Genomic DNA, 13,891 nt, shown 5'->3' with positions numbered 1-13,891 from the left:
CAAAATCATAATTGGAAGACATCTCCTTAGGCCAGGTCCTGATTTTCCTGAGTAAAAAACGTTCAAGGCTCCCGGTTATTTCAGCCAAAAAAAMCTCACACGAGATAAAACAGGTCCTTGGTAAATCATTGGCCCATTCCTGCTTGTGTGAGGCTGCTGCGTARTTTTGTGACAGAGCAAATGGGATTGTTTTTTCTTATTTCATTATGAATAAAATACTTCCTTTTTCTCTTTTTTTTTTCTTTTTTTTTTTCTTCATTATAGAGGCAAGGATGTTAGGTTGCATCGGTCACCCAAGGACTATTGCTGCATCTATTGGCTCTCTAGTGTTAATATTTGATTTGGGGATGGAATCGTCTACAAGAACCTATTTATGTGACAATATAATATGTAACTGATTTTTAACTTGTAACTCTGTTTTACCTGTTAGGATCCTTCTCTACAGCAGCCAGAACGTGCTTTGGAGAGGAAGAGCAAGAACGTGCAGTTTATGAATTTAAGAAGCACAGGAACTCTGAACAACAAAAGGTAAATTTCACTGAGATATTCGTAACAACATTTGCTGTTCATTTTAAAATATAACATTGCTAGACATAGTAGGCCATGAAACTAACATCATATAGACACTGGCATCATGGTTTAGAGAAGCATAGGTTTGTGGGAGAACATTTGTGAAGTCTTTTAGGAAATAATTCATGTACCTAAACAAAGGTGTCTAAGCAGCAGCGTTTAATATGCCCCAGGGTGCATGAGATTCCTGCCTTGGGCAGGCRGGACATGACAGGGAACCTGCAGGACACTTCCATGGATCTTGTTCATTTAGTACCTGAATCACATCCTGCATCCTAAGCTGAAGGTCTTCAGGCCTTCCCATCTGTGGGGGTTTCTGTGGTGGGCCTCACACAGATGGTGTCGAGTATGTGCCTGTTACTCCCTTGCAGGAAGCTTTCTTTATTGTCAGTTGGAAAATACAACATTGCGGTAATTCGTATTAATTGCAGTCATACTGTGTTGCTATATCTGTTTAAAAAAAATGAAAGCTGGTAAATTGCATGTTGCTAGACTCATCSTCCTACGTACACACTGTTAAAACATGACATTGGATGGCTGAAAATGTGATTTCAGGGCTGTACTGAGCACTGTGTAATGGCCACTAGGGTGCTCTGAGGCTCTTTGCAGAAGTTAATCAGGGGCATGTTAGTTTGTAAGCACATTTTAAGTGAAGCGCTGGACTGCTTTGGGAATTCCAGATGGGAAGTCAAATGCTGTATGTAGATAGGGCACTTGATGCAGATACTGAAGTTCCTAAGCCTCTGCCTGTAGTTACAGTTGCTCTTTTATAATCAAGTCACATACCCTCTGCACAAGAAATGTTTGTATTTATTCAAAAAGTTTCAAAACTAAGTAATTCTTGCACCCTTCTGTAAAAATGTTTAATTTTGAACCAGCCCTGTCTTCCGGTACTTAGCAGTCTCTATATCTAAGAAAAGAAATGCAAATTCTTCAGTTAGTGATCTCTGCTACCAACTAACGTCAAAATTTCACCACTATTTGAGATGCTGTCTTATCTACAATAAGTTAGATATATATATATTTTATATATATATATAAAAAGATAACATCTTGTTTCGTGAGATCATCTCTGTTCACCGTTTTATCATGTTTTTATTACGGAGAAAACACTGTCTTCCAAAAGAAAACTTTTCTTTCTAATTATGGGATTATATGTCATTTGCAGCTGTTTGGATGAGACCACTTATGAAAAGCTGGCTGAAGAAACGCTGGACTCCTTAGCAGATTTCTTTGAGGATCTCACAGATAAGCCTTTTACCCCAGAAGATTATGATGTATCTTTAGGGGTATGTTTTAAAGTTTCTGTTATTATCACTGCAAGTATGGTAAATCATACCTTTGACAGAGGATTTTAAACTAGTCATCTTAGTGCCCACATTTAAATTACAGTGAGTTTTTTTTAATTCTAAAATATGCTGAGGAAAATCCTTTGATTTTATTCAGTGTAGCAGCGGTTTTGGTAAAAAATGACACTTGCTGTTACATGATTATAAAATTAAAATATGTAGTGTATAGACAAGGACATAATATTGATGAATAGAGCAGCATGAGAGGAGCAGAAACTGGTTTTGATTTCACAGAGGTCCCTAAAACTTTCTAATCTCACTTTGAGTTCTGCTGCCAGCAGTCAGTTCCCTCTAAGGAAATGCAAGGACAGACATAAGTAACATGTCAAATGTAGRCTAGGTGCATCTGTTAGACCGTTTCTTGGTACTTGTGGGTGYTGAGAGGCTGCCCTTATCTCGAGCAGGCAGAGTTGATGTTTGTGCTGCCTTCACTGGTGGTTCAGTGGTGATGGAGAGCAGCAGAAGAGCCTGCAATGTTTGGATGAGAGGTGGCAAAAGTGAGAACACGTGTGGGGTGAAGGCAGTGGACAATGGGAAGCCTGATAATTGATCATTGACAATGTTCAGTTCTTCATACRAGATTTCTTAATCTGAATAATATTTAGACTGTAGTCGCAATATGAATCTGACAGCTCTAAAAGCAAACAAGTGGACAGTTCTATTTATATAAAGCTAATAAATTCCTTAAGTGAAATTCCTGAGGCTGCTTACATGCTGCAGCTCACATGACATGGAGGAAGGCACAGACTCTCCCTGTGCTGCAGTCTGCAACACATTTTTTGCAGTTCATGTTGTACCACAAGGAGGTTACTTGTTCTAGCCCTGTCAGGTGTGGGTTTATGCCTGGGGCAACTGCAACGGATAGTCTGGGTTGCACTGTGCAAAAAACTGCTATAAGGTTTCAGACCTGCTCATGTGCAACTTTACATGGTTGTAGCATTCGATCTTTAGATAGATGGATATGTATGTCAGCATCTTGCTAGCAAAATTCTCTCATTGTGCATAGCAAATATTATTTGTTATTTTAATTGCATACAGAATAAGTATTATAGCTAATTACTTAGCTGATGAACAACAATGAATTGTTTAAACACCACCATTTATATCTGTTGGTACTTCAGTGCCTGTTAGGCAGGCTTAAATACCTTACAACAAAAGTTATCAAAAAGATAAGTGTTTTCCCTTTGAATATTTTTACACACTTCATTACTTGGAAGTCTGGAGCAATATCATAGCTTTATCTCTGGTAAATTTACAGTGGATTGTGTTTGATGTTTGCTCACTGTGAGGCTCTGAGGAATTACTTTCACACCCAGCTTGCACCAGTCATCCTGTTGCACAGGTTGTGGCATCACATGGAAATAGGCTGTAGTTCCTGTGCAGAGTAARAGCTGGTGCCGAGTTTAGCAAAGTTAATTCCAAACAGAAAGAAGTTACTGTTCCAGAAAGCCACAAGGTGGCGAGCTTGGTAAAGGTTGGCTACTGCTGCGAGGTCTTTAAAACTTCTTTTCTTTGTGCAGATATTCGTATCTTAAGTGTACAGGCGAAAGAAATCTCATGTGAAGAGTGTTCTTGTTACCAGTAACTAGCAGGCACTCATAAAGTAGCACAAAAAATTTGCAGTGTAATTCCTCAAAATATGTTTAAAATGTCAGGTGTTTTGAGTTTCTAAAACTTCGGGCAATGTTTTCTGGTATTTCAAAAGTATTGCAAACCATGTAGATAAATATTTTACCCTGCACTAGAAGTTAACCTTTATTGAATTAACAGTTGATAGAGCAATAATACTGTCCAATTGCTGACATAAACTATGAGCAGTAGTTAACTTTTTTGTTAATTCTTTTGCAACCTGTTTGCTTATAATGTTTATAGAATGTGCAGCATAACATTAATCATATTAAGTTGTTACATGTGGCTTTAATTAGCACACACCAGAATAAAGAATACTGACACCGTTACAAATGTACTCAGCTATTCATGGTTAGTGATTCCAGCATGCTCTTATCTCCTATTCTGATGGCAATATTAATCAAGGATACTTTAAACATGTAAATCCATTATCAAGCACAGCAACAGCATTGAGAGTGATGTGAAGAATTCAAACATTGGAGTGTTACTTCATGGCTGATGCTTTTTCAGATGGGCCAGAAACCTAAAACATTGGATTATTTCATAGGGGAGCCAAAGTGTAAGCTACTGCCTGTGCTGCTGAATAAGACTGCAGGCAGGCAGTAGAAAATCATCYGTAAAATACCTTTTTTTTCCCCACATTTAAATGTTTTTACAAAGAAAGTGACCCTAGCAATAACTGCAGCTCTAACAGTAATATCTTCTGAGTAAGGCAGGGAGGATATGGATTCAAAAATGTGCTGTGTCATACTGCTGGGTGTGATGTATTTGGGAAGCTGTAGATTAAATGTGACTAACCTGTCATCTGAGTCATCAAATTACATTCTATAATTTCTAACATATTTCAGATCATCTGCAGTGTAACTCAGATACAAGTAGTGTCATTCTTTTACTCCTCAAATTAAGATAGAAATATCTCTGTCAAAATTAAGTTGCTCTTCAAAATACAGGTATGAAAATACCATAGACACACGAATCATGTTGTGGCTAAGAAATGTGAGTAAGAGGGGAGGGGGGAGAGCGAGAGAGAGGGGGAGAGGGGGAGAGAGAAAAGAGTTCACTAGCAAAACTAGTGGGAGTCAGCAGAAGTGTAACAAAGCAGAGCTCAAAGGGTTTCAGTGAGAAACATTCCTGAGGAACAAACAGTTCATCACCTGCACCCTTGATCGGAATTACCGGACCAGGAATTTTGTTTATTCACTTGGAAACTGTTACAGTTACCAGAAGTCAGTTGAAACTGCCCAGCACAGGAATTCAGTGGTGACACGAGGAGCTGCTTGGCCGTGAAGCGCGGTGAGTTTGCGCGGCACAGGAACAGCAGGGTTTGCTCCTGGTTGTGATGCCGAGGGCTTTGCAGAGTGAAGCGCCCCTCCATTCCGGGCAGCACCTCGGAGCTGAGCGGGGCTGCTCGCGTGTGGCTGCTGCGAGCAGCACAGACACACAGCCCGAGTCACACCCCGAGCAGCCGRGACTGAAGTCCACATCACATCCAAAAATAGGCAGGGTGACCCAGCTGCTAATGGAAGCTTTTGATATCTGGTGACAGTTCTCCCAAGCTAATTGGAAAATTGTTGAGAATGTGATGCAGGCGAGAATATGATGCAGGTGTGTGAGTTTCTATTTGCCTGTTGTGGATGATGTCATTCGTATTAAGTAACTTTGCGTAATTTTTCATCTGTCTGTTTCCTTTGTCTTTCAAGAGTGGAGTTTTAACAGTTAAACTGGGTGGAGATATGGGAACATACGTAATCAATAAGCAAACACCAAACCGACAGATTTGGCTCTCCTCACCCACTAGGTAAGTTAACGTGTCGTAAGTAATGCCTGAAGACTGGCTTAAAATGTATTTCCTCTTTCCTCAGCCTGCCTTGGGACTGTGTAATATCCTTTGCAAATACAGCTYTTTCCCTCACTATATATTCAAAGCGTGATCTATCCTCACTGTGTGATAAGGCTTTGTTATGGTGGTTTGTCACGCAGTGCAGTGCACTGAGTTACCCTCATTAATCTAGTAAATGTTTAATACAGAATTTTCGCATCCTGTTGCAGGCCCAAACCTCTATGCAGAGAGCCTATTCATAGGAAAAATAAACAGTCATAATTAAAGAACAAAACTTCTGTTGGAAAAAGGGAGGAGATGATGTTAGGATCTAAACCTCTCTTTGTATTTAAACAGGGTGGCTCCTTCCCCTTTAAGCCTGTGGGATTTCCTGCYTCATGTGTTTACGTGTGCTCTCTGATGGGCTGTTTTTTGTCGAGCTCCTATGCTCTGTGGCAACCTTGGCTTGCCATTCCCTCTGCCTTCTCCAGCTCTGCGGTTCCGTCCATCCCAGGTTTTCTGGTGGGTTTCAGCTAGGAGGGCAGCCAGATGTGTGGGAAAGTGTAGCTGCCTCCTCTCCCCAAAATCTGTGTCGTCTTCTGCAGTCCCAGGGGAAGAGGAGAGGGAATCCAGCAGTGCTCCTGTTAGGGGAACCAGATGTCTGGCACCCTGGGCGCTCACAGCACCTCTGYGGGCTCTCCTCTTGGAGGCTCCTCTGTGAGCTGCTCCACCAGCGACAACAGGGTTTGCAGGAGCAGGGTTTCAAAGCAGGATTCAGGTGTAGGAGGAGGGGAAAAAAACCCAGAACTTTAGATTCCAAGGTAAACAATTTGAGGAAATTACAGTATGAGGAAATAAAAATTACCTGAAGAAAATTTGAACTGTCTTGGTATGCTTTTACACTGGCCCAGCAYATTAAATAAGCCATTTTTCACTACTGCTAACTCATTTTTCCTCACAGAATCTTTTCTTTTCCCCATTAAATATTTTATTTAACAGCTATCTGAYTTGACAGGGCAGTGGCCTAATAAATAAATACTTACTTTAAGACAGATGCAGGCTGCACGTCATGATTTATTCACTTTTTTTTCCATCAAATATAATTTAATGCAGTATCAAGAACCATGATATTGCTTAAGTGGTCTGTAGGGTTTTGTTTCATTGACACAAAGTTTTAATTTACTTTTGGAAACCAAAATTCAGAGAATTTATGTGTGTTTGGAACCAGTTTTAGCTCTGAGTACTGGGTTTGTGGGAAATGTCAGCTGTTTTCATTTTATGATTGCTCCTGCAGTTGAGTAAAATGCACAATAAAATAAACAAGCTGAACTTTCTTTAAGGAGGTTTCTCAGCATCTGTGGTGAATCTTCACCAAGAAACATTCGGTTTTGTGCTTCCTTAGCTGGTAATGTGTATTGGTGTATCTAGAAGAATATTGGTGTATCTAGAAGAAAATGCTACATGCTCATTTATTTCCTAATTTCTGTAAATATATGGTCCAACATGCAGTGTTCTAAAAAGTGAAAGAAATAAACATTGCTGACAGTGACTAGGGGTATTTCTATGTCTGGGAAAATTGAGTGGTAAATGTAGAATTTTTGAGTCTTCATGAACATAACTTGAGGAGGATAGTTGCTTCAGGTGGGAGAAGCAGAAATTCTCATGAATTCTTTTAACCTTTGCTCTGCTCCACTTYGTTGCATACCCTCAGGTGAAATGAAGCCTGTGCCTGTAAAGCTTTATTTAGCTGACAAAAATAATAAAAGAGGTGTAACCTACGTTCAGTGTGGTTGCATTAATTTTTTTGTGGCTCATTAAACTGAAAAGGCATTTTAAACATTACACAATGTCTGTGATAATACTTTCATGTGTTACTTTAGTCCTTCTCTTTTATGTTAAAAGGATATTCAGACTTCCAGTGAGAAATATATTTACTTCATGTTTAATCTTTGTAGGCATTTGTTATAAAATGCCTTACCAAAGATCATTGTTGACATGATAAAATGTGAGAAAATCATATTTGTCCACCGTTTTGAAGATTCAGAGAAATAAGATAGTTAATCACATTACTAGTTTCTACGAAATAAGGTACAACAACAGTTGACATGACTTATCAGTGCGTTTCTTTTCTGTGTGTGTGTTGACAGAATGACTTCATAGTTTCAGCCCATTCTGTCATTTCCTAGGAGGAGGACAGTGTGAACCTGCCTTTGGTTGTGTGTGTGTGTGTGTGTGTGTGTGTGTGTGTGTGTGTGTGTGTGTGTGTGTGTGTGTGCGCGTGTTGGTTGGTTGGTTTTCCTGCCAGGACGGAGTAGGAAACGCGCAGTAAAGCAACTGCAGACATGGACTCGGTTCGGAACAGTTCTGAGTTCCCCCACAGCGGATGAGACTCCGTGGGAAGCTGATAGTCACTGTGGTTGGGTGAGGGAAGGTGTCTGGAAGGATGGAGCGTGCCCGGCTGGAAGGACGGAGCAAACAGCCTCGCCTCCTTGTGCCGGGGCGGGAGGCAAGGAGGCTGGTTCGGGCTCTGCTCTGCTCCACTCGGCCTGTGCGAGTGTCACAGAGCTGCAGTGGTTAGTGGGCAGCGTGGGTTCAGCCTCACACTGACACTGTTTTACTACTTGCATAGGGTTGAGCGCAGGGGGAGCCGCTGCGGAGCACCGTGCTGGAGGAAGGAAGGGAAGGGGAGAGAAGGGGGAGCTTGGCCTGCCAGGGGTGACAGGGAATGTCTTGTCCCTGTCACGTGCAGCAGCCGGGTGGCTCAGCAGCGCCTGGCAGGTCTGGCTCTGGGTTTCGCTCTCCCTTGCTGCTCTCCCACCTTTCTCCATGCAGTTCATTCCCTTTTCCTGGGCCCTTTCCAGGTTGCCTTGCACATACAGCCCTCAGCAGCTCCCTGTGATAATGTGCACTTAAATGATGTGTTTTGTTTCCTAGCGGGCCCAAGCGCTACGACTGGACTGGACGGAGCTGGGTATATTCCCAYGACAGAGTCTCCCTTCATGAGCTACTATCAAAAGAACTTTCCACGGCATTAAAAACAAAACTAGATTTGTCCCGCTTAATATATTCTGGGAAAGAAGACACTTGATGATTTTCTACCTCATGGAAATTGAAAGACTTTAACCAAGACTTTAACCTYGCTAGGCTTCCAGAGTACCTGAGCTTGATTCTGTTGGTTTCCTTTACATCACTGTGTTGTGTAACAACATGAGGAACAATATATTTTTCTTCAGTGATCAGTGTTTGGGTTTCTGTGTCACTGCCTCAGTKTGTGCCCTTGGACTACGGATGGTTGAGGTGTCCATTCCTGTYACTGCATCTCTTACTCCTCAGTGTACTTACTCCTGAGAAGCAAGTCGTGAATTTCTGTGGCCCGTAGGTTTGTCTGGGTGCAGGGGCTGGCCTGTCTGGCGACTTGTGACCGGATCACTATTGCCAAACTTCTTGAGCCAGAAGCAGGAATGGCAGGACATGCTCCGGCACGAGCAGTGGTGCTGCAAGGGGCAGGGAACAGAGAAGGGAGGGTGCTGCGGACAAGCGAGTAACTCACCACAGTCCCRTCGAACACATGATAAAGGAAACAAGCGTGGCACACGGAATGTTTTCCACTTTGGATAGTGGCCATAGTGGGAGTTTTGCAGAATTCACTATCTTCTCCAGTTTCCTAATTTATTAACAAAAAAGCTAGATTTTAAGCTGCATATGTCTCTGTGGCTGTAAGCAGTACATAGAACTGAAAAGAAGGCTGTTTGGTTGTGTTTTAGCTGTGCAGCAATAACTTTACAATTTATCCTATTACTGTGAATTTCGGGTTTTTTTTTTTTTTTTTTTTTTTTTTTGAAGAGTAAAAATACAAAATTTACTGTTGAGCAAAATGAAGATCCTCTCATGACAGCAAAAAAAAAAAAAAGCACTAGTTTTTGTACTGCTGCTTTCTATAAGTAACTGAGGGGAGTTTTTCTTTGCACCATGATGTAAGGCCTCCATTGGTGCCATGCTGGTGCAGAGACATTTGCCTTTTTGCCTGTTAGAATTGATGAAGCTGAATCAGTTCCAGACTGTTTAGAAAAAGAGATGAAATAAATTATATACTACAGCTTTTTAAAAGATTGTGAAATACAATAAAAGCAGTGTAGCGCTTGACACTCTTGCAGTATCACCAGTGGTTGGTTTAATGCCTGTTAAACAGGAGCACAAAGTCATTCACTGATCTTGAGAAAGTGGTTAAATCATGTTCCTTTAAAGTTTATCACTATGTGAAAAGATGTCCAGTGYAGACGAGTTTTTTTCCTGGTTCTCGATTTTTCTGCTGTTTGTGTTTACCTTGGCTGGCTAGCTAGAATTAYCACGGGTGCAATAATCTGTCATAGATAAACAATAGCTCTGTAGTATCATTGCCCTGTGCTTGCAAGTCTTGTTACCGGCTGTTTCTCACCATTTATTACAGCAAAGGTAATGCTTCTTTGGAGCCAGTTCACAGCGGTTAATTGTGCACACAGCATTTGCATGATTTTCAATCAAAATTAAAAGGTTGACAATTATCTGAAAATTCATTTCTGCTAGACCAGAATGACTAGAAATTAGTATGAGTAAAAGTGCCATTTTACAAAGSAAGATTGAAAATGATTTTTTTAGTCTATCTTCATAACAGTAAAACTAATTTGCAGCATGTGAAAAAGTACTAATTCAGCTCGATCGGTAATTCAAAAAGCTAGATTTACTTAGACACACCTTTATAGACAATAATGAACTAGTATTTGAAGCAAGGATACTTCCTTCTTACTCCTCCTTGGTTTAGTCACATGTAACGTGTGTAATTATTTTGGTGACTTTTCAAAAACTACATTGCTATGTGATTTGCATGAAACTTACAATGATTGACATATATTACACACCTGTTTGCAGGTTCATTTGCCATTCCCTTTCATCTTGAACAATTCTTTACACCACAATAAAGCTCCGTGCAGAATTTGCAATTCATTTATATATTTATATTGGTCTGTGATGATAAAAGGAAAAGCACTGCAGCCATGCGTATTGTTTTGAATTCTTTCACTGTCTTAAAGTGCTTATTGCAAGGAATCTGTTCAAAATTTGGCAAGGCAGCATGGATTTTATACCAGCTGTTAGACCTTTTGGAATGCTTTCTGTTCAACAATAGTGTTACTGTGATTTATGCACACAGTTTCCTGGGTTTAGGTAGCTGAGTAAAAAGTGGATTTAATTTAGCTGGTGGAGATGAATTCAGCAAGCTGGAAGGTGGGGATTTCATCTCAAGGCACAATGTGAATTTTGGGGCAGGAAGCTTTGTTCCAAAGCTTGCATCAAATCCTCAGTATGGGCAAGGACTCTTTATCAGCCAAGAGGAGCTCTGACCCCAATGTCTGATTTTAGCAAGTCTTCCGCAGTGTTTTACGCTTCTGTGTTATCTCTGCATTAACAAATTGCTCCATAGCTAGGCACTTGACATCATCACAGTATTTTTTCTTGGTTTGGCTTCTCTCAAAAGAAATACCCGAAAGAAAATCCTTTGGTGTTTGCTGCAAATAGTAGCAAGGGGAATTGTCACAGTTCTGGCAGAGYGTTTATCAAAGCCAATTGCACCCTCGGTCAAGGGACACGCTGGAAGCGCGTGGGGGGAGCGTGTCCTTGGGGATGTCCAGAGCAGGGACCTGGTGGGAGCAGCAGGGATTGAGGGTGGCTGCCGCGGCTGCCCACATCCTCTGCATGGAAGTCCTGTGTGCGGGTGCCAGGCTTTCTGCCCACTCTTCTCCTCCTTTCTCCTCCTTCATCCTCTCYTCCTTTCTCCTCTCCTCTTTTCTCCTCTCCTCCTTTCTCCTCTCCTCCTTTCTCCTTCTCCCCATGACAAGGCCCCTCTTCCCGTTTGTGGCTGATCCCTTCAGGGAGGTTTCCTCGATGCCTGCTGCTGAACTAGGCTCCACACGGGTGCTCTCAGGCTGCACGTGGCACAAACCACCGCTTCTGTTTCCCAGGAGCTCTGTGCCTCCGTACCTGCTGTTTGTTGGTTCTTTTTCCTCTCTTGGGGAATTTTACCCTTTCCCAGTGAAGCTGCTGTAGATAGCTGCTGCAGAGATTGTCTTTCCACAAAACTCCCTAAATACTTTAGCTGCTTCCTTAAATAGGATAAAGACCTGTCCTGAAGACTGATAGCTGAATAAGGAAAGGGGGATTTGGAGGTTTATGTTTGATTGCTGGGCTCAGGTTTGGCTTCCCGTTGGGGATGCACRTGGTGTTTGAGCTCCCTCGGTTCTGAAGTGGAGGAGTCCTGCAGCCAGCATGAGGCCTTGCGAGGAAGACGGGGACTTGCCAGGATATCTGGAAGAACACTCAAAACGGGAGAGGAAACGGGAGAGCAGAGGAGCCGGTCGGGAGGGGATCCGCAGCGCCCGATGCCTGCCCCCCTCGGCAGGGCCCGGCAGGGGCTGGGGGCGAGCGCGGCGCCGCACGGCTGCTCTTCTGCATGTGCTGCGCTCCTCTGCTCCCACAGGCGCTCTCCTCTCCTCCCGCCTGGCACCAGTCACACAGACATACCTGTCTGAACCACTCTTGGGGGGTTTATTATTCTTTTTAATTCCATATAAAATCATAGAATCACAGAATGTTCAAGGTTGGAAGGGACCTCTAGAGMTCATCGAGTCCAACCCCCTGCTCCAGCAGGGACACCCAGAGCACGGGGCACAGCGCGGCATCCAGGCGGGTTGGGAAGATCTCCAGAGAAGGAGACTCCACAGCCTCCCTGGGCAGCCTGTGCCAGGGCTCTGGCACCCTGTCACTGTTAAGAATCCTCAAGTTGCTGTGGAACTTTTGGTGCTTCACATAGTGGCCATTTCCTCTAGTTTCTTTCAGTGGCGACCACTGAAAAGAGGCCGCCCCATCCTCCTCACTCTATGTGTATACRCTGAGCAGATCCTCTCCTCAGCCTTCTGTTTTTCAGACAAAGATTCAAATKAAGTTGTTCAGGGTGATGCTGCCCTTTATCACGAACTCTCCATTCTGCAAATTGTGTGGTTGGCAGTCACAGAACCAAGAGAAGATTCAAGACCTGCGTGCAAGAAGACAACCATGGAGGAGACCCTTCCCTGGGCACGGAGTATGCAGAGCTGGAAGCAGACAGGAGAATTTRTTAACAGATACTAATTACAAGCTTTTTGTATGGAGTTCGTATTAAGAGGTGACTAAGTTAAGAAGGTGGAACAATAGGTATTTAAAACAAGCTACTTGCTTCTCTTGCTGCCTTCTCCAATTTGCTGAATTCCTCCCGTGTCCAATTTGCTGACTTGTTTTATTCACGGTAATTACGCTGTGTGATCAGTATTACAATGAGTAATGTAAGCACTGTTGGTTTCCAGGTCTAGGCTATTTTTATTATTCATGAGTGTTCTGCCACCAGACTACTTAAAAAAAGAAATACCCAAAGTCTGTCAACATTAATAACTCCTCTTTAGAATATTCTMTAACCATTAACTAAACATCATAAAGATACTGTTATGAAAATGTTTTCCTTTTTTTTCTGTAGTGAGAGAAATAACACATGAAGCTTTAAATATTCATTAAAGAAAGAGAGATTCAGCACCATGTAAAGAAAAAAAAAAAAGTGACACATACCTGAAAGTAAGACTGAGTTTCAACTTCTCATCCTGTGATTCACTTGGCCTGTATGCTGTAATGTTGCGTTACCGATAGATGATAGATCCTACCTCTAAGTGTCGTTTCTGTTCTTTTTTCCTCTCACTGGGACTTTCGATCCTCAACACCCGTGCGGGAGCGGATGCGCACGAGGTTGATCATTAGCCAGAGCCACAGGGACTCGTCTGGAACAGCGTTCGGCACGTTCCCGTGTTTGCTGTCGGTAGCGCGGCTCTTCCTGCTCGCCCTGCCTCCTTCCAAAGTCCAGCGGTCTCAGCCACTGTTTGCCTCCTTTATCTGCATTTCTGAGCGAGGCGGTTACGGCCACAGGCCTGCTTAGCAGGGAAGAAAACGCTCAGARCTGAGCACGCTCGAGGAACCTAAAATCTGTGGCAAAAATAACCCGCCCGCTCTCGCTAGGTTATAATGGGCAGTTAATAATTAACTGTGGTTAATAACTAACAAATTATCAGGGAAGACCAAGACAGACTTGGTTTCACGGGCTGCTGCTGTGGGAGTCGTGCAGTGGCTCCCGAGAGGCTCACATTGGGTTTTCCACGGAGATAAGGGCTCCTTTGTGGCTCTAGGGCTTTGCAAGGGGCTCCGGAGAATCCCGCTGGGGCTGTTTGGCCTTTCCCACCTCTGCTGGAGGACTCTGGCCGCCCCAGGAAGCTGATAGCTGTGGAATTCCCGGCTCGGTTTCGGTAAGTTCAGGTTTCAGTCTTGGGTATAGTTGGTGTTTCTGGGGCGTTTTGTCTGCAAGCGATGGCGTGAGCGCTCCCGAGCTGTCCCAGCACCTCGGGGGGCACCGAGGGCAGGAACCGCGGACACAAGGTAGTGGAACGCAGGGGCAAGAGTGTATGGGGACTGCTACACC

At 43.0% G+C, this 13,891-nt stretch overlaps 2 protein-coding genes across 4 annotated transcripts in view; both read left to right on the top strand.

Annotated features, from left to right (window-relative positions):
• The first annotated feature begins 267 nt into the window (after positions 1-267).
• On the top strand, positions 268-9,188 carry FXN (frataxin). Of its 2 annotated transcripts, none has more exons than XM_026035830.1 (4): positions 268-528; positions 1,739-1,859; positions 5,249-5,346; positions 5,725-7,113. In XM_026035830.1, exons 1-4 carry the CDS (start codon positions 491-493, stop codon positions 5,786-5,788), a joined length of 321 nt encoding a protein of 106 aa, XP_025891615.1. In that variant the 5' UTR covers positions 268-490; the 3' UTR covers positions 5,789-7,113. The 2 variants fall into 2 exon arrangements, with proteins under 2 accessions (XP_025891615.1, XP_025891614.1); XM_026035829.1 differs by lacking the exon at positions 5,725-7,113 and adding an exon at positions 8,302-9,188 and having other exon boundaries at positions 273-528.
• A 4,407-nt stretch (positions 9,189-13,595) lies between these two features.
• Positions 13,596-13,891, top strand: part of TJP2 (tight junction protein 2) — a 62,412-nt gene continuing 62,116 nt past the window's right edge. The window contains exon 1 of one of the 2 annotated variants that reach the window (XM_026035817.1): positions 13,596-13,718. The gene's annotated coding sequence lies outside the window, so the exon portion shown is untranslated. The remainder of the gene's footprint in view (positions 13,719-13,891) is intronic. The other variant, XM_026035818.1, reaches the window with a different exon arrangement.

This window comes from Nothoprocta perdicaria, unplaced genomic scaffold (assembly GCF_003342845.1).
Source record: "Nothoprocta perdicaria isolate Ctin4 unplaced genomic scaffold, notPer1 scaffold_168, whole genome shotgun sequence".
Taxonomy (NCBI): domain Eukaryota; kingdom Metazoa; phylum Chordata; class Aves; order Tinamiformes; family Tinamidae; genus Nothoprocta; species Nothoprocta perdicaria.
The sequence above is the reverse complement of the archived record's forward strand: the minus strand, read 5'-3'. Positions and strand labels throughout refer to the sequence as shown.